At 40.3% G+C, this 27,530-nt stretch overlaps 1 protein-coding gene across 6 annotated transcripts in view; it reads right to left on the reverse strand.

Moving 5' to 3' along the window:
* Positions 1–27,530, reverse strand: part of LOC142402962 (SWI/SNF-related matrix-associated actin-dependent regulator of chromatin subfamily A member 2-like) — a 204,103-nt gene that overhangs the window by 133,592 nt on the left and 42,981 nt on the right. For all 6 annotated transcript variants that reach the window (XM_075488964.1, XM_075488962.1, XM_075488960.1 and 3 more), the window contains 7 exons: positions 22,560–22,892; positions 21,074–21,175; positions 19,689–19,938; positions 7,863–7,989; positions 6,431–6,604; positions 6,016–6,189; positions 2,492–2,662 (listed from right to left, as the gene is read on the reverse strand). In XM_075488964.1, the coding sequence (XP_075345079.1) occupies positions 2,492–2,662; positions 6,016–6,189; positions 6,431–6,604; positions 7,863–7,989; positions 19,689–19,938; positions 21,074–21,175; positions 22,560–22,892 (1,331 nt within the window). The remainder of the gene's footprint in view (positions 1–2,491; positions 2,663–6,015; positions 6,190–6,430; positions 6,605–7,862; positions 7,990–19,688; positions 19,939–21,073; positions 21,176–22,559; positions 22,893–27,530) is intronic.

Here is a 27,530-nt window from a genome sequence, read left to right on the forward strand (position 1 = left end):
TGAATGCAAATAAAGATATTGATGGATGTAGGGAGGATATATATACAGGTACTACTGCACTCAACAGCACTTAGCAGTATTAATGGGAAATCTACAACCCTCTTAGTTGCCTTGGTAAATCTGTGCCTGGTATGTGGCTAGCCTACTAGATTTCTGGTCCAGGAGAAGCTACATCTTTATTTTGGAGGCACAGACCATTTTCTCTGTTAAAAATATATTCTTAACAAAATGTATGTGGGATAATGACTGAGGTGACTTAAAAATTAGAACTTATATGCCCACTTTTAGGTAAGGCACAGCATTGAAGAAGCTCCCCAGGTGGAATGCGGCTGACATGTAAGGAATCCATTCCATGGGAGTTCCCTAGGCCTGCAACCTTAGATGTTGGTAACGCCAGGGGAACTTGGTGTGCTGACTCTAAGAGGCGCTGCCCGGAGGGTGGAGCGGTGTGGAGATGCTGCGGCCAGGCTCTGCAATAATAGGGGAACTTGAAGGTATCATTGAACTGATAAGCTGCATATTTACTACCCTGGGCCAACAGCCTGTCATGTTTCTGACAAAATGCTGTCCTTTTGGTGAACTTTGCTCATTATAACATCATTATAATACCAAAACACACCTCCATCCCAAAAGCTACCCACCTCCAAGGTGTGACCACCCCTCACTGAGCTTGCGCTCTGAATTTTTCTAGCCTATACCTTTAAAAGCGAAGCGAGAAAACTTTACACCAATCCTAAACAAAGGTATGTATGACTAGAGTCACTCAAGCACCACCTGAAAGGTGAAAAATAGTATAAAATGGCTTAAGAGAAAGAGAATGTTAGGGAAGACACCATCGTGTACCACTCTGACGTTTGGGATCAGTCGACGGGCTGAGCCTCTCTTCCCCCCCATCGGGATGCCTTTGGGTAAGAGTCAAACACTTGGTTATATCAAGTGCCTCCCCGGGAAACTTAGAAATCTCTCTCTATATATAGAGTCGCTTTATTATCTTTAACACGTTTATGTCCGGCCGTGTTACTCATATTCTTGATATACGCGTTGTGTCCGGCCATGTTATTCATACTCATATTCTTGGTATTTGTATGTGCTTTGCAGACAGTGAATTTGTCACCGGTAATCCAAAGAATCTGTGTGCCTGTTGCTCTAATAAACTGCACTCTTCACTGCTCTGGCCGTGACAGCTCCTTCAACACGACCAGACTGGGGGGTGTAAAAACTGATGCTGTCGCCTTAGCGAAAGCCCTGAACTAATAAGTGGCTACACACACAGTCCTTAGAAAATAAACCGTTGACCAAGTCTGAGACTAGGACTGGACCTAGCCGCACCTAGACTCCTCTCTGAGAAGGAGTTTAGAAAGCAAGGGGGTCCTTCTGAACCTCGTGACTCAACGGGAGGATCCCCCCCCCGCCAGCCACTCCTCAAATTCCTATTTGTATGCGACAGTAACTCTTAACGCAACAATGTACAGCTGTCTTGGAGATGGATAGAGGGGAATAAGGAATATTTTTTATGTCAGTCATTTCAAAATTGTCCGTTTATTATATATTGGCATTTATTACCACATGTAGAGGATTGCTTTTAAGCAATGCATATATTAACATTTTCAATGGTATATATATTTGGTGTCCAAACTATACAAAGTTAAATTGTCAGGAATATTAGCTACAGCGGGCTGTTTATATACAAGCACATGAAACTTCTGAGACTCTTTTTCTTATAGCTGATAGTAAGATCATTCACATCACGAAAACTAGAGATGGAAATGGGCTATTAAGGCCATCTTACCCATCCTCTAGGACAGGAAAGGAATTTAGGGGTCACAAAAATGACAAATTATTACTTAATTATCACTTCCCCCCCCCCCCCCCCCTAAATTTGCTCAGTTACCAACTAGTCTCTCTGACAGGGATAGAAATATTTAATAACATACAAAGTGGATTTTCAAAAGGCTTAAATTAAATGGTTACAATGTAGACAATGAACAATACTACTTGTGGAATACCCATTTATACAAAATACACCTACTAAAGTTCTCTTTCTCTGGCTATTTCTAATGGCCCTACAAACCAAATATGGAACTTAGTTTAGAATCTAGAGGTCTAAATAAGCAGTTCTATATGTTACAATTGAATATACTAGCCTTTTCTGATATACTCTAGTTTGGACTCTCATAACTTATTCCTAATTTACATGGTTGGCCCATTTTTGCCTATAGGAAGTTTATCACTAATTCAAATGTTTACAAACCACAGATTTCTAATCCCATCTTCTTCTTTCCATCTTTGGAATAATGTTAGCATGGCAAAAATACAGCATTTCCTACAACAGACTTCAGAGAACTATGAATTCATTCAATGTTAAGAATTTGGCAACACAGATTTCAGACACTCTGATCTCTGTAAGACAACTGGAGATCACTGCATTTACCAATGTTAAAATGAGGTTTGAGGGGGAAGTGGGATAAAAATGTTAGTTTTAGCTACTTACCTTCTTTCTTCTCCTCCTCTTTTTCTTCTCTTTGGCTGCTTGTGCCTGTTTGTGCTCCCATACCAGATTGGTCAGATTAGCCACATACTCGTCTGTCTGCTGCAATAAGTAGGCTAGGCGTCTATCTTTCTTTTGGTCAATCAACTTACGGTAGCCTTCTTCATCTTCAGCCTAGCAATATGGGACAAACATCATCCATGAGAGAAATGTTCCTAAGAAGAACCTACAATTGCAGTCTCGATGATGATGTGTTACCTTGAATATCTCCTACTCTTGCCGGGGGGGCATTCTACAACAGGACTGAGAACGAAAAAAAATTATACAACAGCACATCAGACAAGTTACAGTGCTGGGAAACTGAGGGAATTGATAAGACTCCTACAGAGAAGATTTTTCAAAAGCATGAAGTACAGTTATCCCCCACTCTCAGAGAAAGATAATGGGACCCAGATGCCTAACTCTTATTTGGTCCTTTACCCAGTATAAGTAATAATCCTTATCTGTCAGGTGTAACCAAGAAATTTTCCTTAGGGAAGATTATGCATCATCTATCTACTCTGGTGTTGTTTCATCTTCCTGTGGAGAATCTGATGCTGGCCACTGTTAGAAGCAGGATATCAGACCAGATCAGCCACATCTCTGAGTCAGTTCAGCAACTCCCATATCCCTACAGCACTGCATAAGTACATTGTTAGGGCATAGCAGGAAATATTACTTGTGTATGCTAGAAAGATATGACGACATCTTTATGCATATCAGGAAATATAAGACAAGTATCACAGAGCCCACTGCAGATCTTGGCCAAGATAACTCAGTGAATAAATTAATTCAGTGAATTACATTAAATAAATTGAAGACGTATACAAGGCCTTATAAAACTAAACAAAAATAAGAAATATTTTGAAGACCATTACTTTCAATAAAAATAGCACAGTTGTGAAATACGAACAAATTCCTGCCTTTCTGGAGACATACCAGAACTGCAGTAACCTGGCAAGAACTTGCAAGGTAAAATCCATTTTCAGCATTCAAGACAACAGAACTACAGTGCTCAAAAAGTAAGCTTCTATGACTATTATAATTAAATATAGTATCATTATAACCTAGCCAAGGTATTTCCTCTATACATACTATCTTTTTCTTGGTGAGGTCTTTTGAAGCATATCATGAATGCTCTTGCATGCGATATATAAATGTTAAGGAACTTCCCTGGGACACAATCACCATTGCTAATCCTAGTTATCTAAGGACAATCTGTGTAAGGAATTTAACATTATTATCTAAGATGCTTTGGTTAAAAAGTATGCTATCATACTTTTAAACATAGCCTATTTTCCTAGGCTAGCCCAAGTGTCTGAGAGGAGATGAAGTCTTTAGAAATTTCTAGTATATAGAAGATTAACTTCTGGCTACACTGAATTAAAGATCTGTAAAAACTGTAAGAACATATCACAGTTGGACTAAATTTAAACAGGGGAAATAACTCCACTAACATAACATGCATAATTAGTGTCATTTTGTTTTGCTTTTCCATGAAAATTTAATTAAGCTTTTAGAAGGGAACAGGGTAAGTGCTTCTGACTGCAAAACCCAGTTGAAGATGCCTACTGAGTGCTGTGTCTCTGATAGCAGATGTGAGTCACAGGCTTTGGGTAGGAGGTTTTAGGAGGAAGCACTGGATATTAGTGTTTTGTGACATTTCTGGACATACAAATCCATCTTGTATTTATTAGCTGTGGACTTCTTTACCATATATCATATATATTTCAGAGTGACATAAGCTCATTCACCTCAGAATCTAAAAAATATTTTTAAAACAACAGGACTTTTGTAAAGTCATCATATTTTTATCTGATAATTAACATTGTAACAGCTTGAACAGATAAACTGTTGGCAATTGTCTCTAATTATTGACAGTATAAAGAAGCTCTATAATGTAGATTGGTATGTAACCTTGAGAAAAGCCATAGGGCCTAAACATTTGTTCTCTTCTGCAAGCCCTTCAGTTACATTTTGTATGCACTTTTAATCCTCATTGTTGATTTAAAACCAAATTGTTCAGTCCTTATGTTTGGTGGGCACTGATTTTGGACAAGGATTAAAGTTTTATTTCACATCACCTTAAATATTTGGGTTTTTATTAGCACTGTGTTTCAATGAAAACGTGCCAATTCCCATTAACTTCTATGCTGTTGTTACATTGTGTCATTCAATTACTGACTGAGAATCTATATTTTCCCAGTCACCTACTGTCTTGTAGGTTTCAACAATTCAAAAAAAGCATTACAGAATCACAGAATCATATAGGTTGGAAAAGACCTTTAAGATCATCGAGTCCAACCGTAAACCTAATACTGCCAAAACCACCACTACACCATGTCTCTAAGCACCTCATCCAAACGTCCTTTAAATACCTCCAGGGATGGCGACTCAACCACTTCCCTGGGCAGCCTGTTCCAATGCTCCATAACCCTCTCGGTGAAGAAAAATTTCCTAATATCCAGTCTAAACCTCCCCTGGCGCAACTTGAGGCCATTTCCTCTTGTCCTATCACTTGTTACTTGGGAGAAGAGACCGACCCCTACCTCTCTACAACCTCCTTTCAGGTAGTTGTAGAAAGCAATAAGGTCTCCCCTCAGCCTCCTTTTCTCCAGGCTAAACAGTCCCAGCTCCCTCAGCCGCTCCTCATAAGACTTCTGCTCCAAGAAGTCTTAGAGTTACCCAGTGTCTGGTAGAAGTTTTTCAGAAGAAAATTAATCTAACTCTGGTTGCTAACACACACACTTGTACATAAAAACTACTCTGCCTACATTTTAAGTTCCAAGACAGAGGTATTTTAACTCTTGAAATGTAAGTAGTCCACTGATCAATTCCACAGCATTCTGAAGAGACATGGTTATATACAAAACCATTATATCCTCTTTTTAAAAAAGGTGCAACTGGTATTGTTCAGGTGCAAAGAAGGGAAAGATTAAGAAATAACAGCAGCAAGAAGAATAATAGCTGACTGCCCTTAGTTCCCAGGAAAAAAACTGCATATTTTTACTGCTATTGGATATGTATGTGTGCAAATACAAAGTTTCTGAGTAATACCATAAAAAGTTAATCATAAGTAGTCTTCAAAACTATAATAGCTAGAAAGAATACACAGTACTTATATAGTAAATAACTTGAATATCTCTGCAATGTTGTAAAAATTTTGACAAAGAGATTAAGTGATGTTATACAAAAGTGGCTGTGATATGCATGAATTACAAGTTTTTAAGCTTGCAGAAAAGACAATTATATATTATCAGAAATCTTAAGAAAAAAGTAGCTATAGCTCAAATTGAACACTATCAAATTCACTACCATCATTAGAAATACAAGGGATTCTTCTGCAGTATTTTTAGGTTTATACTTTTTAAACTTCTTGAATTAAAGAGATTTTATTCTGAAAAGAGCATACATAAGCACCTGAGGGTGTACATCAGACTGTATGTAATTTTAGCCAAACTTGTCATACCCCTTCCCCCATTCCTTACCATTAGTCTTCTCATTCTTTCTTTCTCAATTCTCTCAGTTTCCTTTTTCTGCTCACGTTCAGTGTTGGCATGCCAAGTTGCCACAGCTTTAGAAATTTTCTGTATTTTCCCAGACACTGACCGGTGGTATTCTTTAAAATCTTTAGCATGCTGCAATATGCTGTTCAGATATTCCTAGAGAAAGAAAACAATTTAATTCAGAGATTTGATAGCACAAGATTTGAGATCAGGAATACAAGAGTTGTAATTTTAGAATTTTATGCTTGCTTATTGCATAAACTTGTTTTCTTGTGCCTCAGTCTGCAGAGGTGAATAAAATATAAAATGACAATGACCGGCAGATCATAACAAGATGCAACAATAAACTGAATGGCATTTCCATGTCTGGGAGAACAGTTAATAGGAGTTAAAATACCTGGTGTTTCTGTCTACGTTTCCTCTCTTGTTCAATCTTTTGCTGTTTCTCAAGCTTTTCTGTCATACGGGCCTCCCTCAGAGTCTGGCGCTTGCTTCTCTTGTAGGCTTTGGAGTTTAGTGCTGTCTCTAGTGTTGTGTCACGACGCATGCAGGCTACTACCTCTTGTCTTAGCTACCGGTGAGAAAAAAGAAACAGTTCAAAAGAAAAACATTTTTCACACACACAAGAACAACTTTAATTAGTAATACAGTAAAGTAAAATTTTAGTGGTGCAGGAGATCTCCCAGCTTCCTTTCCATTACTGTTCTGCAACTCCTCAGTTGTAGCAGAAAGGTCTGTCTCCCTAAATAAATCTTCAGTCTCTGTAGGATGACAGAAAGTCAAATAACATAGGCACATCACTTTTTTCCTTCCTACCTACTGAAAATGACTATCCTGCTTGTATGAAAGGCACCAGTCGAGATGTTACACCACCCAAGTAAAGCATGAAAGAACATATATTACATGCTTTTCTAGAATTGGTGCTGAACATAGGTGACAACTGTTCTCATTGTCAGTTGCATGGGAAACAGGATAGGGAGTAGGAAATTGGGAAGGCTTGGAATAATACAGCCACAGTCCCAGCAATGCAAGCAGGGAAAGCCTGCCACTTTTCAACTAACCTCTGACAAAGCCTCACTATAAAGGAATTGCAAGGGCAGTGGGAAGGAAGATGTAGATAACATGGTACAAATACTGCCAAAGACTTCTTCCAGGAACTATTTTTGCTTGGCCTGACAAATCACATCTCTGCTGCTTCCAGGCCAGCCAGGCAAGCCAATGACAAGGGGCCCAGAATGGTCTAGCATTGTGACTCCCCTTCTGAAATTCAGATACTGTTACATATATTCAAGATCTAACTTGTATCTTAGACGTGCTTTTGTTAGGCTTAATTTTCACAGTCTGTGTGTCACAGTGGGAATGCTGAATACAGATTACAGAGAAATGCTACACACAACAATAAGAGCATTCAACTCTCACCAATAAAAGACCCATGACAAGTATAGAGAGTATCATGAAAATTACATCTATTATGATTTGTGTTGAAAATAGGCTTGAAGCCTGTCCTTCTCTTGTGTCTCTGTGCCACTGCCGTTATTTTCATGAAAAACTACCACAATTCTAGGATTACAACTTATACTGGAGGATGGAGCAGGAGGGAAAGAGCACACATACATATTCAGTAATAAAACAAAATAAATACTAAGTTAAACACTTCTGTGAAAGTCGTCTTATCAGTCAAGCGTGCTCTTGTACAAAATCTCCTATTTAAGGTCAGGGCTGCTGTAAAATCTCTTGACACATTCCACAACATCACATTTGATCCCATGCCACAACATCACATTTGACTGTGAGCACTACAAGAACTTCCCTGCAGCAAAAGGCATTACCTGGCGCTGGAAATTCAGTAACCTAAGTGCCTTCAACTCCACTGTAGCTTTGGTTCGCAGATCAGGAGGCAAAGAGCCAGGCAAGTTCTCCAGTTCTTGGATTCTGTGAGCAATTCGAGCCTGAAGCCTAAATAAATATAGGATTGGAAAAGATACTGAGAAAAATCTGTCAGTAGTTATCAACAGTATATAGTAAAATTTGGCAATTTACCTCAGATACTTAGTTGGCTTTTACTACCTGTTTCTGAACTAACAGGTGTTTGTATAGATGGAGAAGAATAAGGTTTAATTTTCCATTTACAGAATAAATTGCCAAATAATGAAAACCCTCTTCTGCCCCTCTTCCCCTCTTAATTCGGACAGAAAGAATATGTGTGCACAGCAACTTGGAAATTTTATTTTACTCATGCTTCCTAGCATTCTGTTTGCAGGTCTGTTTGGTAGGTACTATTTTATGCCTTTAACACATGGTGTTGTCAGAATAGTTACTATACGCAAATGGAATTTTCTTACATGACATTCATAATATTAATATTCATAATTCTACTTGCTTGTTTTATTGTGACAACTTAAAGTTGTCACATTTTCAATAAAATGATAGCACTTACACAGCTACTGGACTACAAACTAGATTCTATTTCACTCTTTCTTCATGGAATTCTTAATTCATTTACAAATCCAAAAGAGACTGACAAAAATACACAAGCCAGAAAAAACTTACTCGATTCTATTTTTCACATTCAAAATCAAGATCACAGAGCTAACATTTATATACATTTATTTACAAGTAAATATTTATTTGCAAATGTCGTGGTTTAGCCCCAGCCAGCAACTAAGCACCACACAGCCACTCACTCACTCCCCCACAGTGGGATGGGGGAGAGAATCAGAAGAGGAAGAGTAAGAAAACTCGAGGGTTGAGATAAAAACAGTTTAATAGGGAAAGCAAAAGCCGCGCACGCAAGCGAAGCAAAGCAAGGAATTCATTCACTCCTTCCCATGGGCAGGCAGGTGTTCAGCCATCTCCAGGAAAGCAGGGCTCCATCACGCGTAATGGTTACTTGGGAAGACAAACGCCATCACTCCGAATGTCCCCCCCTTCCTTCTTCTTCCCCAGCTTTATATACTGAGCATGACGTCATGTGGTATGGAATAGCCCTTTGGTCAGTTTGGATCAACTATCTTGGCTGTGCCCCCTCCCAGCTTCTTCTGCACCTGGCAGAGCATGGGAAGCTGAAAAGTCCTTGACTAGTGCAGCAGCAACTAAAACATCTCTGTATTATCAACACTGTTTTCAGCACAAATCCAAAACATAGCCCCATACCAGCCACTATAAAGAAAATTAACTCTATCTCAGCTGAAACCAGGACAGCAAACTCTAAATTTGGCCAAGGCAGCAAAATGACAGACCACACCATGTTAAGTGGTCCAAAAGTTGCATTTAAGTTCAAATGAATCAGAAATAAGAGCTCTTCCTCACACTCCCTCTATTTCCTACATACTTTAAAAAAAAAAAAACAACAAAAAAACCCAAAACCGCACACACACACACCCCCAATTAAAATCCACCTAAAACACAGGAATGGAAACATATTTAATCTCTACATCACATCTCCATTTTTCACTCTCCTAATGTATAAAACATCAGATCACATGAGGAAGAGGTATCTGGTGCATATGTACATGTTATCCTGTGATGAGGATTTCAGCACTAGCCTGCAGGCAGAAAGAAAACATCTTCTAGTGTTGCTTCTCTGCACATTAAGATAATTCTTTCCTTATATTTCCCCTGCCCTTTCCTCACACCACATTACAGCAGTAGCACAGTGCTACAGGTGCTCTCATACACTCAGTGTTCCAGATGCACAGCTGGAAGGCAGATCACAGAGCAAGTTTGTGTCTGAACACAAGTTCATGTCTACACATGCGTACACACGCTCTTCTGTGGGTAGTCTGTTTATAAGGACTAAATGACTGAACTACTCATTTCTACAGAGAAGTTCACAGTTAAAGTTACTTATCTCCTATTCACTATAATAGAATAAACATTAAAAAATCCATTATTAGCATAATAACCATATAATTTATAAATCCTGATAAATAACTTGCTAACAGATCAAAATATTAATATTTCACAATAACTACATGCATACTGAGCAATGTATAATCTGAAAAGGAAAGTATAATCCTTTTTTAAAGCTGCAGACAAGTACCCGTTCTGTAACAGTACTCCTACCCAAAACTCGAGAATAATATATTTTGACTCTTCCTAAGTACTAACAAAGAAAAATTATTTAATATGTTATTCCATTTTTTCTCTCTGAGTTTTTCTCCAGCATTCTAGGTTTCCTCATACAACCTGCTATCTCCTCTTCAATTTAATAGTTCATTTTATCAATAGTTTTCTGCATTTTATCCTGTTTTCATTTTAAGAGCTTGTTGATTTTACAGACCTTAAGTACATGAAAATAAAATGCTATCAGTTTTTCTAATCTTAAAAATAAATTCTATTTCACAGAATCACATAATCATTTAGGTTGGAAGGGACCTCCTGAAATCAGCTAGTCCAACCACCCTGCTCAAGCAGGGTTCCCTAGAGCAAGTTGCCCAGGACTGTGTCCAGTCACATTTTAAATATCTCCAAGGATGGAGACTCCACAACCTCTCTGGGCAACCTGGTCCAGTGTTTGACCACCCTCACAGCAAAAAAGTATTTTTGAGGGGTTCAGATGGAATTTCATGTGTTTTAATTTGTGCCCATTACTTCTCGTCCTGTCACTGAACACTACTGAGAAGAGTCTGGCTCCCTCTTCTTCATTACTCCTTCCCATCAAGTATTTAAACACATTGATAAGAAACCCCCTGAGCCTTCTCCAGGCTGAAGAGTCCAAGCTCTCTCAGCCTCTCCTCATATGAAAGGTGCTCCAGTCCCTCAGTCATCTTGCCTGACCAACCTAGTGGCCTTCTATGATGGAGCGGCTACATCAGTGGACAAGGGAAGAGCTACGGGTGTCGTCTGTCTGGACTTATGTAAAGCCTTTGACACAGTCCCCCACAACATCCTTCTCTCTAAATTGGAGACATACGGATTTGATGTATGGACTGTTCGGTGGATAAGGAATTGGCTGGATGGTCGCATCCAAAGAGTAGTGGTCAACAGCTCGATGTCTGGATGGAGACCAGTGACGAGTGGTGTCCCTCAGGGGTCCGTATTGGGACCAGTACTGCTTAATATCTTCATCAATGACATAGACAGTGGGATCGAGTGCACCCTCAGCAAGTTTGCAGACGACACCAAGCTGAGTGGTCCGGTTGACACGCCTGAGGGAAGGGATGCCATTCAGAGGGACCTGGACAAGCTCAAGAAGTGGGCCCATGTGAACCTCATGAGGTTCAAGAAGGCCAAGTGCAAGGTCCTGCACCTGGGTCAGGGCAACCCCTGGTATCAACACAGGCTGGGGGATGAAGGGATTGAGAGCAGCCCTGAGGAGAAGGACTTGGGGGCACTGGTGGATGAAAAGCTGGACATGAGCCGGCAATGTGCGCTCGCAGCCCAGAAAGCCAACCGTATCCTGGGCTGCATCAAAAGAAGCGTGGCCAGCAGGTCGAGGGAGGTGATTCTGCCCCTCTACTCCCCTCTGGTGAGACCCCACCTGGAGTCCTGCATCCAGCTCTGGAGTCCTCAGTACAGGAAAGACATGGACCTGTTGGCGCGGGTCCAGAGGAGGGCCACAAAAACAATCAGAGGGCTGGAACACCTCTCCTATGAGGACAGGCTGAGAGAGTTGGGGCTGTTCAGCCTGGGGAAGAGAAGGCTCTGGGGAGACCTTATTGCGGCCTTCCAGTACTTAAAGGGGGCTTATGAGAAAGATGGGGACAGACTTTTTAGTAGGGCCTGTAGCGATAGGACAAGGGGTAATGGTTTTAAACTAAAAGAGGGTAGATTCAGACTAGATATAAGGAAGAAATTTTTTTATGATGAGGGTGGTGAGACACTGGAACAGGTTGCCCAGAGAGGTGGTAGATGCCCCATCCCTGTAAACATTCAAGGTCAGGTTGGACAGGGCTCTGAGCAACCTGATCTAGTGAAAGCTGTCCCTGCTCTTGCAGGGGGGTTGGACTAGATGACCTTTAAAGGTCCCTTCCAACCCAAACTATTCTATGATCTTTGTTGCCCTTTGCTGGAATTGCTCCAGTAAGTCCATATCTTTCTTGTACTGGGGAGCCCAGAACTGGACACAGTACTCAAGATGCTGCCTTACCAGTGCTGAGTAGAGGGGAAGGATCTCCTCCTTCGACCTGCTGGCACTGTTCTTCCTAATGCAATCCCGTATGCTGTTGGCCTTCTCTACCACATGAGAACATTGGTGGCTCACGTTCAACTTAGTGTCCACCAGGACCCCCAGGTCCATCTCTGCAGAGCTGCTTTCCAGCTGGGTGGCCCCCAGTGTGTAGCAGTGCATGGGGTTGTTCCTCCTCTCCTCTTGTTGAACTGCATGAGATTCCTCTCTGCCCACTTCTCCTGCCTATCCAGGTCCCTCTGGATGGCAGCACAACTCTCTGGTGTATCAGACACTCCTCCCAGTTTTGGGTCATCTGAAAACTCTGCCCCATTGTACAAGTCATTAATGAAGGTGTTATAAAGGATTGGACCCAGTATTTACCCCTGGGGTACGCTGCAATTTACTGGCTTCCAACTAAACATCGTGCTACTGATCACCACTCTCTGGGCCTGGCCGTTCAGCCAGTTTTCAGTCCACCTCATTGTCTGCTCATCCAGCCTATACTTCAACAGCTTCCTTACGAGGATGTTATGGGAGATGGTGTCAAAAGCCCTACTGAAGTCTACATAGACAATGTCCACTGCTCTCCCCTCATCTACTAAGCCAGTCATTTCATCATAGAAGGTTATCAAGTTGGTCAAGCATGACCTCCTCTTGGTGAATCCATGCTGACTACTCCCAATCACCTTCTTGTCTTTAATGTGCCTGGAAATGGTTCCCAGGATTTGCTGCTCCATCACCTTCCCAGGGATCAAGGTGAGGCTTACTGGCCTGTAGTTCCCTGGATCCTCCTTCTTGCCCTTTTTGAAAATAGAAGTGACATTTGCTTTCTTCCAGTCCTCAGGCACCTCTCCCAATCACCATGACCAATCAAAGATTATTGAGAGCGGCCTCGCAATGACATCAGCCAGCTCCCTCAGCACTCATGGGTGCATCCCATCAGGGATGGGATAGCAATTTTAAAACAACATATAACACCTATGATTTGGTACATTAATCCTATGTATCCACTGCAACACTCAAATCACATGAGCTATCCCAGCACATGTCAGTAAACACAATGAGGTCAGACCTTTGTGACCGTGCATGGAATTCCTTCTGTTTATTTTCTATACTGCATGTGTTTTTATGTACAGCCACTTAAAATGGGCCACTAGCCATGCTAGTGGGAAGAAGTGTGAAGGCCTCCACATCATGCTGTCCCTGTGGGCACATCTTTGCTGTTCCCTGTACCTCCATTTTTCTTTGAAGAGTCTCTGTGAAGATCCTGTCCATTTCCTGCTCATCCTCCCCGATGCTACATAGCCTGCTCCCCTCCTCACATAGCTCCTTCACCTGGTGGCTCAGTGCCTCAAACATAGCATGTCTCTCACAAGTGAGGCCACCGTTGCCCCCAGCCCCAGGGAGAGGCCCCAGGCACTCCCTGCAGCCCCAGACCTGGGCAGCTGCATCCTTCCTCCAGGACTCTGTGTCTGGGTCAAGCTCCCTGACGTGCTGGGGTACTTGCTCCAGCAAGTGCTGGGGACCAAGCCCTGTGGCACGTCACTACCATTGTTGTGCAGCCTCAAGCAGTCCCACACTTTATTGAGCAGAGTTTCTGGCCCCTTTCTGACACAAACTGCCCTCTAACTACCAATATCCCTGTAAGCTGGTCCTGTTTGTTGCGCTCCTCTGTTGAGAATTACTCTCTAGAGGGTATAGAGACTTCTGTCCATTCCCTAAGTTTGTCTCTTTTCTCTGACACATCTCCTCAAACCCATCTCAGCTAACTGCTTGTGCTAGTTCTCTCTCCGCTCTTGTCCTCTATGCGTGTATCCAATCTTACCCTCCATATCCAAGTTATGTCAGTTTTTAGTCCCATTCTCCTCTGCATTGAGAGGTACAGGACTTGAGGGGGCCTTCAGATTCCCCTGCTGCCACAGCTAGCCACACCATAGAACTTCCTTTCATGTGCTGCTCAAACTCCATCTTAAAACTAGAGGCTATGCTTACTGAAAAGCTGTTCCAGAACCCTGTATCTCTGACAGTTAGAAATCATCTTCTATTTCCCAGCCTAAATTTATTTCTGGTCTATTTATTACCATTTGTTCTTGTACAAACTGGCTGTTACATTAACTAGTTCTTTCCTGAACTGATACTTTCTTCTTTAATGTAAATATACATATAATAAGGAAAGCAGCACCTTTTAATGTCCTAAAAGTTGAGAAGTACTCATTGGTATAGCCTCTTCTACTACCTACAGGGAAGTTACAGAAAAGACAGTGCCAGACTTCTCAGAGGTGTACACTTGCAAGGACAAGAGACAGCAGGTGCAAAAAAGGGAAATTCTGATTGGACATAAGGAAAAAAAGAATCACAATGAGAGTTGTGCAGCACTGGAACAGAGGCCCAGAGAGGTTGTGGGATCTCCATCTTTGGAGACTTTCAAAATTTGTCTGGACTTGGCAAAACCTTGGCAAGCAAAACTTGCTCAGATTGCCTCTGAGCAACCTGATCTAACTTTGAAGTTAGCCCTGCTTTGAGCAGGAAGGTTGGACTAGATGCTCTCCACAGGTCTCTTCCAACCTGAATGATTATATAAAGCAAGCATGGTTTTTTTGAGCCTTTGCTTGGTTAGGCTATATAAACTTTTTTTTTTTTTTGTCGCTAAGCCAGAACATCCTTTCACTTCATCATCTAAGATAACTCTTTCTGTATTTGTTCTGGTTTCAACTAACTTTTCTTTAACCTGAGTGTCTAGAATAGCACATAGTAGTTCCTCTTAGTGATGTGAATAATTATATTAATAGTTTTTACTCTCTATTAGAAATACCTCCCCTCATACATCCTAAAACCATGCCTGTGCTTTTCATTGGCTTTATTATCATGGCTAGTTCATTATCATTAGTGGTTCAAAAGCCCTAGTTCTGAACCTAACACTAAAGACAGTTCCAGAAATTTGAAAGGAACCAGAAACAGACAAGCCAGGAGGCCTTAGACTCAGATTTAGTACAAGATTCCAAAATTTACTTGAACAAACCTAAAAAGCTTTCTTCTGCTATACAGATTTTTGAAAGGACAATAAAATTGCAGTATTTGCAACCCAAACACTGCAACCCTTAACTAACCTCCAAACCATAAAGCAAATCTCTTCCCCTCGTTTGCAGACAGTAGTTGTTTAATGAAATATTTCCTTTTAGTAATATCATAAATTACTTTCATAAGGCTATGCTAAATATAAATGCAAAAATTGGGAGGGGAGAGAAATGGGAGAAGAACCCAGTAAAATAAGAACTGGTACAGAACTGATATACATGTAATCATTAAGAGATATTGTTCTTGCATTCTTAAAAATTTAATGTATATTGCCACAGCACCTGTACACCTAAGTAATAATATAATTTGCATTATCAGGCAATAAAGCTACAATTTATATATAACCGTATAGATATTTTTTTCCAAATCCTTTAGAAGTTAAAATAGTCTCCTTGCAATATCTTGTAGCAATTTAGTGGCAGGCAATCACTGGATTTCAGCATTAACAGACAAGCAACATGAAATTTTCAGGGTTATTGAACACTGGACTGGCAATAAAATTACTTTTTAAATTTTCTTTTAGTAAGCTACCCCAGTTCACAGTACTCAGCAACCATTAATCCTGCACTTTTATTTCTGTGACATAGTAAACCAAAGTTGGTAATCTGCCCTCAGTGAGAGCAAGGCAGATGTCCTAGTTAAAAAGACCTTACAATAAGTTTTCTGTGGGATAGCAGGGATATAGGACTGCAAAGAGCAAAAATGAAGCATTTCCTAAGGAATGCTTCCCTCCCTCCTGTTTCTCCAAGGATATGGAGAATTATACATGCATTAACTGATGACAAAAGTAGAAATACCCCTACTGACACCAATTTGTGCAAAGTGCACCTGCACATACATGACAGCAAGAATGCAACAGAAAAAACAAAGGTCCATACTGCATGTATATGTATTTGGGTCAATGAATCAGAAAGCATTAGGGTACATTAGAATTTCATCAAAAATATTATGTTCAGAACTGATTTAAGTTTGATTTTTAATTTTTTTTATTTGAACTTAGTATTAGGAATTTTAAGTGCTGCTCAATTTTGTCTTAACATCAGTAAGGCACAGTAGACAGTCTGATACAAGATTCTAAAATTCCTGAAAAAAACTAAATGGATGTAATACTGCATTAACTGCAGGAGACTCATTTAGTGTCCTCAAGAGAACAGAAAATGAAAGCAGAATTAGGTCAGTAAGGTTTTCCATACTGATTGAACACCAAATCAAGAAGGGTTACTCTTCTGGCAAGAAAGAGCTCCATTAAAAGCAACAGATATTTATTCAGGTCCACAGAAGTTTGTGATTCCTTGAAATAAGAATGCCTCTTCAACAGGCTCCCCTTGATCAGGCAGCCTGTAGTAAACACCAGCCACGAGGTTTCCTTTGTTGGCTTGGCCCCTAATTTTCACCCATAAGCTCTCAACCTGTGCATCGCTGTTTTTCAAAGACAGCTCTGTGCAGTCAATCCATTCTTTTACATAGAGGGCAACCCCCCTGCCCCTCCTTCCTTGCCTGTCCCTTCTGAACAGTTTATAGCCATTGATTGCAGCGCTCCAGGCGTGTGATTCATTCCACCAAGTTTCAGTGATAGCAATTAGATCGTAGCTTTCTAGCTGCACAATGGCTTCCAACTCCTCCTGCTTGTTACCCATGCTGTGTGCATTGGTATAGAGGCACTTCAGTTGGGCTGTCAACTGTGTCACCTTTTTGGAGGAACAAGCCCTAATTCCTTTGTGGCATTTCTCAGGTGTTTCCCTGTTGGTTCCTAATACATCAGCAGCCCCTGGCTCTTCTCTGTTACTCAAAACTCCATCCCTTTCCCCCGATAAATCTAGTTTAAATCTAGTTTAAAGCTCTCCCTATAAGTCTGCTTAAAATCTCTCCTTATAAGCCTGGCCAGCTTGTTGGCGAAGACCCTCCTGCCCCACTTGGTCAGGTGAATCACATCAGCTCCCAACAGATCCAGCTTCTCAAAGGTGATGATCATAGAAGCCAAAACCTTGAGTATGGCACCAGCTATGCAGCCAGGCATTCACCTGTTCAATTTGTCTCCTCCTTCCTGAACCCCTTCCCCTGACTGAGAGGATAGAGGAGACAAGAGAGACAAGACAGACGTTAGACAGATAAGAAAGGAGGGGAAGAGAGACAAGAGAGATGAGATGCCCTGCATGCAACTAGGACATGTTCTAACATATATGCTACATAAGCAATCCATAAAAATTGAAAGGTGTATAGAAACATGCATCTCCCCCAAAAGCAAACTATTAATCACTTATGGGGGTGCATATGCACAAAGAGGAATGGCCAAATAACTCGGCAAGTGACTTCTTATATAGCAGATAAATTAGCAGTAAGTGAATGCGACACAGCAGACTTCACATCTTTAGTCAAGAAACACCATGCTCAAGGCCACAGACTGCGGCATCAGATTTAAAGCAGAGACTTCTCCACAGTGAGGCAATATGCCAAAATTTTAACTTTTGGTCTGAATGTTTGAATTATGGGATTTGTTGAAGCATCTTGCATCTTTTTTTGAAGATGTGAATAATTCACCTTTTTTATTTAAAAACAATTATTTCATAGTAAAATGCTTTCTCTTACTAAAAAAAAGGAGCTCTCTTGTTTACTATCCAGTAATTGTTTTTCAAAGATATTGCTAACTTCACTGGATTTTCAGGATGCAAATGTTTATATTGACTTTCTTCTATTCCCATTTTACTAAGAAGGCATGAATACTTCATACTGTTATGTTAACTCTACTTGTACTAAAGCTAAGTCTATTACCATCCAAAGCATAAAAGCTGTTTTCACAGCTTTAGTTTGGTGTTACTTATTTAGGTTTAAATAATGAAAAGACCTATACAAGTTCTAAGCACCTTGGTATACAAAACAAAACAAAAATGCCCAACAACACTCAATATTTAAAAAGCTTGAATTACTAGCCAGCCATTACAAAAACAATTCTACTATTCCAGAATCCCTCTCAAACTTCCATCTTATTTAGCCTGCCCAGATCAGGCTATTTAGAACCTAATGAATATGCTGTGACTGCAACCAATTTCTACATAGTTGAGTAGATCTACCTCAGTTATTTTCTGCTGTCCCTCACTCCCCTTCTTCCCTCATTTATGCATATCCTCAAGTCATAAAATCTGGCACAAACAGCGCGGCAGTGGAGCAGGGCTGGAAGGGCAGAAGTGGTTACAAATGAGTTTATGCAATACTGGCCAAATGATTGCTGGCTCAGGTTAATGCTATGATCCCTCATTCAGAGCAACAGTGAAACTGTATTATGGTGCATCCTACATGTTTTCTGAAAAAGCTGTTAGATCATGACTGTACACACCAAAATAGCTACAGCCATTCCATACTAAGGTGAAAATTATGAGACTGACAGAATGACCACAACTATAAGTCAGAAAAGCACTTAAGCATGCTCTTATGTAAAAAACACAAGTGTGTTGCTAGATCAAGGCCTGGTTTCTGGATATCACACCATATCCTTCCTGAGACGCTTGATATCCTATAAAAGTTCATGCCACTTACCCTCCCTCTTGTATCTGAAAAGGTAGAACACATTCACAAAGCAAGTATTCATTTAATCTGTTTTCAGCGAGATTACCATCTTTTGTCTACTTTCCCTCTATACCCTCATTGTTTTAGTAACAAGAGGCGGCATTATCATTTCAAATCAAGTAAATACACTATGTGGAGTCTGCTTCCTGTCACTGACAGTGACCAGGAACATACTTTAGGTACAAGTCAACCTTTCTCCTCCCCCAGTCCTCAAGGGGAATTGTATAATAGTCTCAGTAAGGGGAAGGAACAGTTTCTTTGTAACCACAGAAAATCTTAAGAGATTAGATCCTCTGTGTGTTACTAGGACTGGGTACTCATCACCTTTTAATTAGGGTACTTACTTAGGAGTCTAACTCAACATTTATGGACCATACTCCCTGGTATCCTATTTTTCATCTTGACTTTCACCTCCTTAATACTCTCACTATTCTTTGGTAGTCCAGCCAACCCATTTATCATTATACAAAATTAGTTTTTGCTTTGGCCACTTATTCTTCAGTCTTTTCATTGCCATTTTTTTTTCTTCTAATTACCTTTTGTTTATGGTTCTGAACACTTTCTGTACTCAAATAGTTTCCATGTGGATTCCAAGGATTTTAATTTCATAGCTATTATTATTTGCAGCTTTCCAAATATCACACTAATCCAACCAAGTACTTGAGTCCATTTTAAAGTTAAGCTGGTTTGCAATGATACTACCAATATGCTTTGCTAATTCAGAACTTGGGCTGAAATTAAATCATGCTTTACAGTTTGATATCTCTGTACTTGTTTTTGACATGGTCCCTCTATGGAAACTCAATTTAAACTACGATCACTACAATAGAGGGGATGATTGCAAGAGTACCCACTGAAAAAGTTAAAAATAAGCATATACATTTAAATCTTGTTATTCAGCTTTTACCTATATTCACGTTCCTGGAGTATTTCAATTGGATCCAATCCTTGTGGTTTCTGGATAGGGCTGATACGATTCTGTTTTTGCTGCAGCTGCACAACAGGTGAAGGCTGTCCAGGTGTGGGCTGTGGTACAGAGGGCCCAGGCATGGCTGTGGAAGGCTGGGAAGCAGCAGGGGCAGGAGAAGGCCTCCCACTAGGAGGTGGTACAGAGAGCTTTTGTGGTGTATTGGGAACACTCATATCTGGGGCTTGGCCTAGAACATAAGAAACATAATAACACGAAATATGGAATGCAGTAAAAAATCCAAGATTATTTTTTAGGTCAAAACATGAAGCTAAGACAAACATTCAAACTTATCAGGAAAAATACTAGGTTTCCCTCCCTACAGAGAAACAAACTCAAATGGACATTGCAGAAAGTGATCCAAAAATAATAAAAGTGCATGTCAATTTATGAACAACACCTTTTTTTTTTTTTTAATTCACACTGTTTTTTAAGTAAATCCAGCATTAGTAAGAGCCCTCTAAACTAGTTTCATATAAGTGCAGGACCAAATTCTGCCTCTTCATATGTTCATTGTCCTTATACCGCTTGCAAGGATGAATCCACAGTCACAATTTGACTAGAAGCATAAGTAGGCCTGCTTTTACAACTGTGAGAACCAGTAAGCCGTATTAAAATTTCAGCAATAGTACTTAAATATACCTGGCAAATATAAATAGCTTCCATTTTGCCCCCAACTCCCAATTAATTATATTTATGTACATGAAATACTTGGTATCTGATTACTCTTCTATGTTATAGCATTCTAACTATTTTGAAAGTTAACTAACTCATCAGTTAACATGAATGTAGCACCTGCCAATGACAGCACAGGTTTCAGTACTCTAACAAGTCAGGAAGTCACTCATGCACATAGATGTGAGATAGTCACTGAGAACAGACATCTGCAACAATAAAGATATCACTTGATTGTTTGAGGAAACATAATAATTTATTGCTAAAAAATACAACTACACAATATGCCTGTAGTCTTGTACTCAATTTTACTTCAGATCCAGCATCCTGACCATCTGGCATTCAACCATCTGCATCAATCTCTGGAAAAGGAACAAGCTTATATATTTAATTATGATTGTAGAGGGTGCTTCATGTTCAAGGCTGCCTAACAGCTGCAATAATTTCATCTGGTCAACTCATTCACCTTTGAATAAGTGGTAAAACACTCCTTGATATTTAAGTGCTAGGCAAAGTAAAGGTCACACCATTTCTTCTTTATGCCTTTTATTTCCCCATTCTTTTTCCTGCCTCTTTTCCCCAATCCCTACCCACACGGTTTAACCTTAACTGTATGCATGATATAAAATTACTACTATACTCCCTTCTACCTTCTGTCCAAGGTTTAGGGGTCATGGCAGCTATATGTCCAGGTACTCCTGGAGCTGGTCCTGGGCCAGCTGTAGGACCACTCATTGCATGTGACCCAATACCTATAATTTAACAGAGGAAAGAAAATTATTAAAATATAAAACATTACTACACATTTAAAAAATGCCCTGCATTCCAATATGCTAATCTATTTATGCAAATAAGCTTTATGCATTAAATACAGATTTTAAGTGGATTCCACTGTGCAAAAAATTAATGTAATGAGGTATATTAAAATCACATCTTTTAAAATACTTGATGACAAAGCCACATGCATTGAAATTAAGTGACCAGAGTTATTCAAATTATAAGAAAATAGGATCATCTTTACCCTCAGCTTCTAAAGCTAAATAACAGTTTACAGAAATTGTTAACTCTTTAAAATAATCAGCATATTTTTTAATCTGTTCTTAAAGCTAATTTTGTGCCCAAAATCATCTGTATGGTGTATATTATGATATCATGAACACAGGATTATTATTTCATGTGAGTAATAAACAGCAGGAAGAGATTAATTTTTAAAAATAAAGATCATATTTTCATAGCCTTTGGTTAAAAAAACGTACAAAATGGAAAAAGACAAAAGAAATACATAAAGGATATTTAAAACTGCCTTTAAGTAAACTGGATTTTTTTTTTCCCCATGGGAAAAGGTCCTAAAAGGTCTGAAGTTGAAAGTAATGAAGAGTCAAAAAATATGCACATAATACTGTTATTAAGATATCACAGTGGGATCCATATAATATCCGCATGGATAGATAAACCATTTCTTTATTTTCTTGAGGTTGTGGAGGAGGGAAAAAGTGAAAGACAATCATCATACAAATTAATGAACTTACAAATAAAACCAAACTTCAACAATAGAAAACTCCCCTCCTTTCCCTCCCTCCCCATTAAATTGATCTTAGGATTGACTTGTTCAGAAAACATAACAGGTGCAAGCTGTTTAAAATAACACAGCTGTTTAAGACCAAAATAAATTTGCATACTGCATTATAACATCTATTATTATTACGAGAAACTCTTTTCCCTATGTTATGCACTTGACAGCATACTGCATACAGTTTCAATTTTCATGATCTGCATAATCAGTCAGCTTCTAGATTTTATATCTATTTTTCTGCATGGCAACAGGGGAGTGAAAACGCATTCTAAGAAAAGCAGTAAAATGTAATTGGCAAATTGTGACAAACATTCGCAAAAGTGGCAGGCGTGATCAGGACAGACAGTATATAAATTTTATCTCTATTTTTTTAAAAAAAAAGACAGTATCCTATTAATAATGTGCTTTATGCACTTACCCCAACTTAAAACCATAGGTCATTGTTCATATAGATATCTGTAAATGGTTCCAAATTATGTGCCTGCACACCAACAATTTCTGTTATTTTCCACAGGTAGAACTTGAAGTATCTCGCCAATGACACAGTGCCTACATTCACTTACTTGATTGCCTGTTATAGGCAGCAGGAACCTGTTGCTGCTGAATGCCAGGCAGGGTCCTCTTTCCTTGAACAGCAAGTTGGAGGTTTTCTGGTAAAGACTGACCTCTAGCTAACATTTTGTATGCTAGAATCTGAGCTCGGAGCTGATGTAGCTGTACAGGACTGAAAGGGGAAGGACCTCTGTTGGGTTGACTCATAACTTGTGGGTCTCCTGGTGGTATCATGGGTCCTGGCTGACTTGGAGTCATCTGGGGCGGAGTTGGACCTCGTCCAGACACTGGATTGGGCACATGTTCTGGTGCTCCCAGTGAAGATGGGTGTGGAGACATATAGCCTGGAGCAGATAAGAGGTTCAAAAACTTATTTTCCAGGTTAATCAAGTCTAAACTCCACTGAAGTTTCTTTACCTTAAATAGTATCTGAAGTATAAAAAATTCTCTCTCACATTAGTAAGGCTGTGATATTTTCTACAAGAACAGAAGTATGATCTGAAATTCCCTGAGATAGCAAGAAGGCTACAAGAGCTATTATTCAAACAGAATAATTAACTCCCCTCACATTTGGGGTAAAACAAACTAAAACTAAGTTGCATGTGAAATACAGCAATCAAATGGCATGATAGGGCACTAGTTCACCTGTATGTTGAATGAATATTTCATTATAGAATGTTTTCAAATATGTTTGCCTATTTTACAACTTATAAAAATAGCATTATATTTATATATCTATTTTGATGTGCATACATCAAAGCACCTATTCAATGATACATAACCTTTTTGCTAATACTCTCCAACATACAAATATAAAAACAGACAGTATCTAATTCATGTTTTTATAAAGTTCCTCAAGCTTATGTGGATTAAAGCTTTTAGTCTGAGAAACAACATTCACTACCTTTTACCATCCAGGTGCTGGAAAACCCAGAGTATCAACTTTGAACACAAAAACTATCTTCTGAAGAAGCTGTTGAACATTAAATCCTATAAAAGATCTAACGGGGTACATTGGGTTTACATGGCACGGTTCTGGTAGTGGGGAGGGGGGGCTGCAGGGGTGGCCTCTGTGAGAAGAGACATAGGGCTGCCCCCATGTTGGACAGAGCCAGTTCCAGCCTGCTCCAAGACAGACCTGCTGCTGGCCAAAGCTGAGCCAATCAGCAATGCTGGTGGTGCCTCTGTGATAACATATTTAAGAAAGGGTAAAAATTGCTGCAGAACAGCTGGGAGAGAGGAGTGAAAAAAATGTGAGAGAAACAACTATGCAGACACCAAGGTCAGCGAAGAAGGAGGGGGAGGAGGTGCTCCAGGCGCCAGAACAGAGATTCCCCCTGCAGCCCTTGGTGAAGACCATGGTGAAGCAGGTTGTCCCCCTGCAGCCTGTGGAGGACCACGATGGAGCAGGTGGATATGCCCCGAAGGAAGCTGCAGCCTGTGGAGAGCCCACGCAGGAGCAGGCTCCTGGCAGGAACTGCGGCCCTGTGGAGAGGAGCCCACACAGGAGCAGGTTTTCTGGCAGGACCTGTGGCATGTGGGGGATCCACGCTGGAGCAGGCTGTTCCTGAAAGACTGCACCCTGTGGAAAGGATCTATGCTGGAGCAGTTCATGAAGAACTGCAGCCTGTAGGAAGGACCCACACTGGAGAAGTTCATAAAGGCCTGTATCCCGTGGGAGGGACCCCATGCTGGAGCAGGGGAAGAGCGTGAGAAGGAAGGAGTGGCAGAGAAAAAGCTTTATGAACTGACTGCAACCCCCATTCCCCATCCCCCCTGTGCCACTTGGTGGTAGAGGAGGAAGTAGAAGAGCCAGGAGTGCAGTTAAGCCTGGGAAGAAGAAGGGAGGGCTGGGGGGAAGGTGTTTTTAGCTTTGTTTTTATTTCTCACTATCCTACTCCATTTTTAATTGGAAATAAATTAAATTAGTCTTCCCCAAGTTGAGTCTATTTTGCCTGTGACAGTAATTGGTGAGTGATCTCCCTGTCCTCATCTTGACTCATGAGGGTTTTTCATCTTATTTTCTCCCTGTCTTGCTGAGGAGGAGGAGTGAGAGACCAGCTGGGTGGGCACATGGAGGCCAGCCAAGATTGACCCACCACACAGGGTGAGCACAACTCTGAAGGGAACAGAACTCATCTTATTACAATCCTTGCTTTTTGGTGGGTTTAGGTTTGAATTTTAATTACACTTCACAAATATTTCCCTGAGCTTCATAACACATCCATGAAAATAGACAGTATGGGTATGCTTTTTAAGTAAGATATCGAAGACTCCAAAGCATATCCAAGACAAAAAAAATTTAAGACTTATCCTTTAGGTGATGCATTACAGTTAGATTTTAAAGATGTCCACCAGCTGTGAAAGAGATTTGCAGAAGAAAAATAACATTTTTATCTGTACTGGGTCTGTCTGGGATGGAGATAATTTTCTTCATAGCAGCCGGTATAGTGCTGTGTTTTGGATTTGTGACTAAACCACTGTTGATAACACACCAATGTTTTGGCAATTGCTGAACAGTGCTTTCACAGCATCAAGTCCTTCTCTGTTTCCCACTCTGCGTCCCCCAGAGATTAGTTTGGGGGTGCACAAGAAGTTGGGAGGGGACACAGCTGGGACAGCTGACCTGAACTGGCCAAAGGGATATTCCATGCCATATAACATCATGGTCAGCAATAAAAAACGATGGGGAAGTCTTTCCAAAGTAGCCATTTCTCGGACACTGCTAGGCATCAGTCTGCTTGTGGGAGATGGCGAGCGATTGCTTTTGCATCACTTTGTGGTTTTTTTTCTCTTTCCTTCACTTACTAAACTGTCTTTATCTCAACCCACAAGTAATTTCTTCCTTTTGGCCTTCTGATTCTCTCCCCCATACTGCTGGGGGAGGGGGGGGGAGTGAGGAAGCAGCTGGTGGGTGCTTAGTTGCTGGCTGAGGTCAACCCACCACAGTATCAATCTGATGAGCCTTACAAAACAACAAATCTCCTAGCTCCCTTTCACAGTCTTTGACCAAGTTATAGGTCACAGAACTCAAAAGTTCATGCAGACTTCCCCGAGTTCTGTGGAATCAAATATACTCCTGTGATTCCCTAGCTGATCTGACATTCTGAACTGAAACTATGCCAACTTTATCTATACCTAGTCCTGGTCACAGTAACAAGCAATTTTACTCCTTCCCTTATTTCACTGTTCTTCCAATAAGAGCAGCATAGGGGAACTCTACAAATTTTGACTTGTGAGATGCCAGTAGCTGTAAATTCAGAATTCATACAAGACGAGACATGAGAGTGCTAAAGAACTGAAAGTTAATGAAAGGTGGAGTCTGAGGATACTAATATCCTACAGTGAAGTACATGTTAAAAATAACCGAGAGAAAGGATAAAGAAAAAAGAACGGAAGATTTGGGGTTGGTTGTGTTTTGTTTTTCAAAAATAGGAAAAGGAAATGGAAGGACAGGACAGAAAAAGAAGTTTTCGTTGGGAAAAGATCAGATAAGACAGAAAAAGACTGAGAATTCAGATTTATAACCAAAGAGCAAAAAGACAAGACCCTGTTGAAAATAAGAAAAAATAAGGAACCTAAGGGAAAGATAGAAAGAAAAAGTTGAGGAAAGAATGAAAAGGGAGAATAAGAGACATTAAGAGTAAAAAGCTAAAATTACTGAGGTTATTCAATAGAAAGATTAATATCAAAATTGCTTATACATATATTCATAAATATATTGCTGGTGATTGTCCTGGTTCTGGCTGGGATAAAGTTAATTTTCTTCCTAGTAGCTGGTATAGCGCTGTGTTTTGGATTTAGCATGAGAATAATGTGATAACGCACTGATGTTTTAGTTGTTGCTAAGCAGTGCTTATACTAAGTCAAGGACTTTTCAGCTTCCCATACTCTGCCAGGCGCAGAAGCAGCTGGAAGGGAGCATAGCCAGGACAGCTGACCCAAACTGGCCAAAGGGCTATTCCATACCATACGATGTCATGCTCAGTATATAAAGCTGGGGGGAGTTGGCTGGGGGGCAGCGATTGCTGCTCAGGGACTGGCTGGGAGTCAGTCAGCGGGTGGCAAGCAGTTGCATCATTTCTTTTTCCTGGGTTTTGTTTCTCCCTCTCTTATTGTTGTTTTCCTTTTCATTACAATTTATCATTATTATTTTATTTCAATCATTAAACTGTTCTTATCTCAACTCACGAGTTTTCTTACTTTTACCCTTCCGATTCTCTCCCCCTTCCCACCGGAGGGGAAGGGTGAGCAAGCAGCTGTGGGGTGCTTAGTTGCTGGCCAGGATTAAACCATGACAGTAATAAAAGCCATGATAAATAATCATTTATTAATCTGATTAATAAATTGTTATTAATAATTTAATTTATCTCTGGCCACCAAAGGTGTCAGGACTGACTGAGACTACTAACTACTCTCAAAAATAATTCTTTCTTTATTAAGAAAAGGGGGGGCTAAAATCCCACTTACTGAAGACACTGTAGAAGCATGCAGAGATGGGGTTAGGAAAGCCAAAGCTCATATGGAGTTGAAAGTGGAAAGGGATGTGAAGGGCAAGAATGACTTTTACAAGTATACTTGCAAGAAAAGGAAGAAAAAAAAAAATGTGGGCTCACTGCTGAATGAGACTGGGAACCTGGTGACAAAGGACGTAGAAAAGGCCAAGGTATTCAGTGCCTTCTTTGCCTTGGTCTTTACTGGGAAGACCAGCCTTCAGGAATCCTAGGCCTCTGAGACTAAAGGGAAAGACCAGAGAAGGGAAGACTTACTTACCCTCAGTATAGGAGGATCAACTTGGGGAAACATTTAAACTATCTAAATGTACGCAAGACCATGGGACCTGATGGGATGCACCCATGAGTGCTGGGGGAGCTGACCAATATCATTGCGAGGACATTCTTGATTATCTTTGAAAGTTCATGATGACTGGGAGAGGTTTCTGAGGACTGAAAAAAGCAAATGTCACTCCTATTTTCAAAAAG

This window comes from Mycteria americana (assembly GCF_035582795.1).
Source record: "Mycteria americana isolate JAX WOST 10 ecotype Jacksonville Zoo and Gardens chromosome Z unlocalized genomic scaffold, USCA_MyAme_1.0 Scaffold_18, whole genome shotgun sequence".
NCBI classification, from domain to species: Eukaryota; Metazoa; Chordata; class Aves; order Ciconiiformes; family Ciconiidae; genus Mycteria; species Mycteria americana.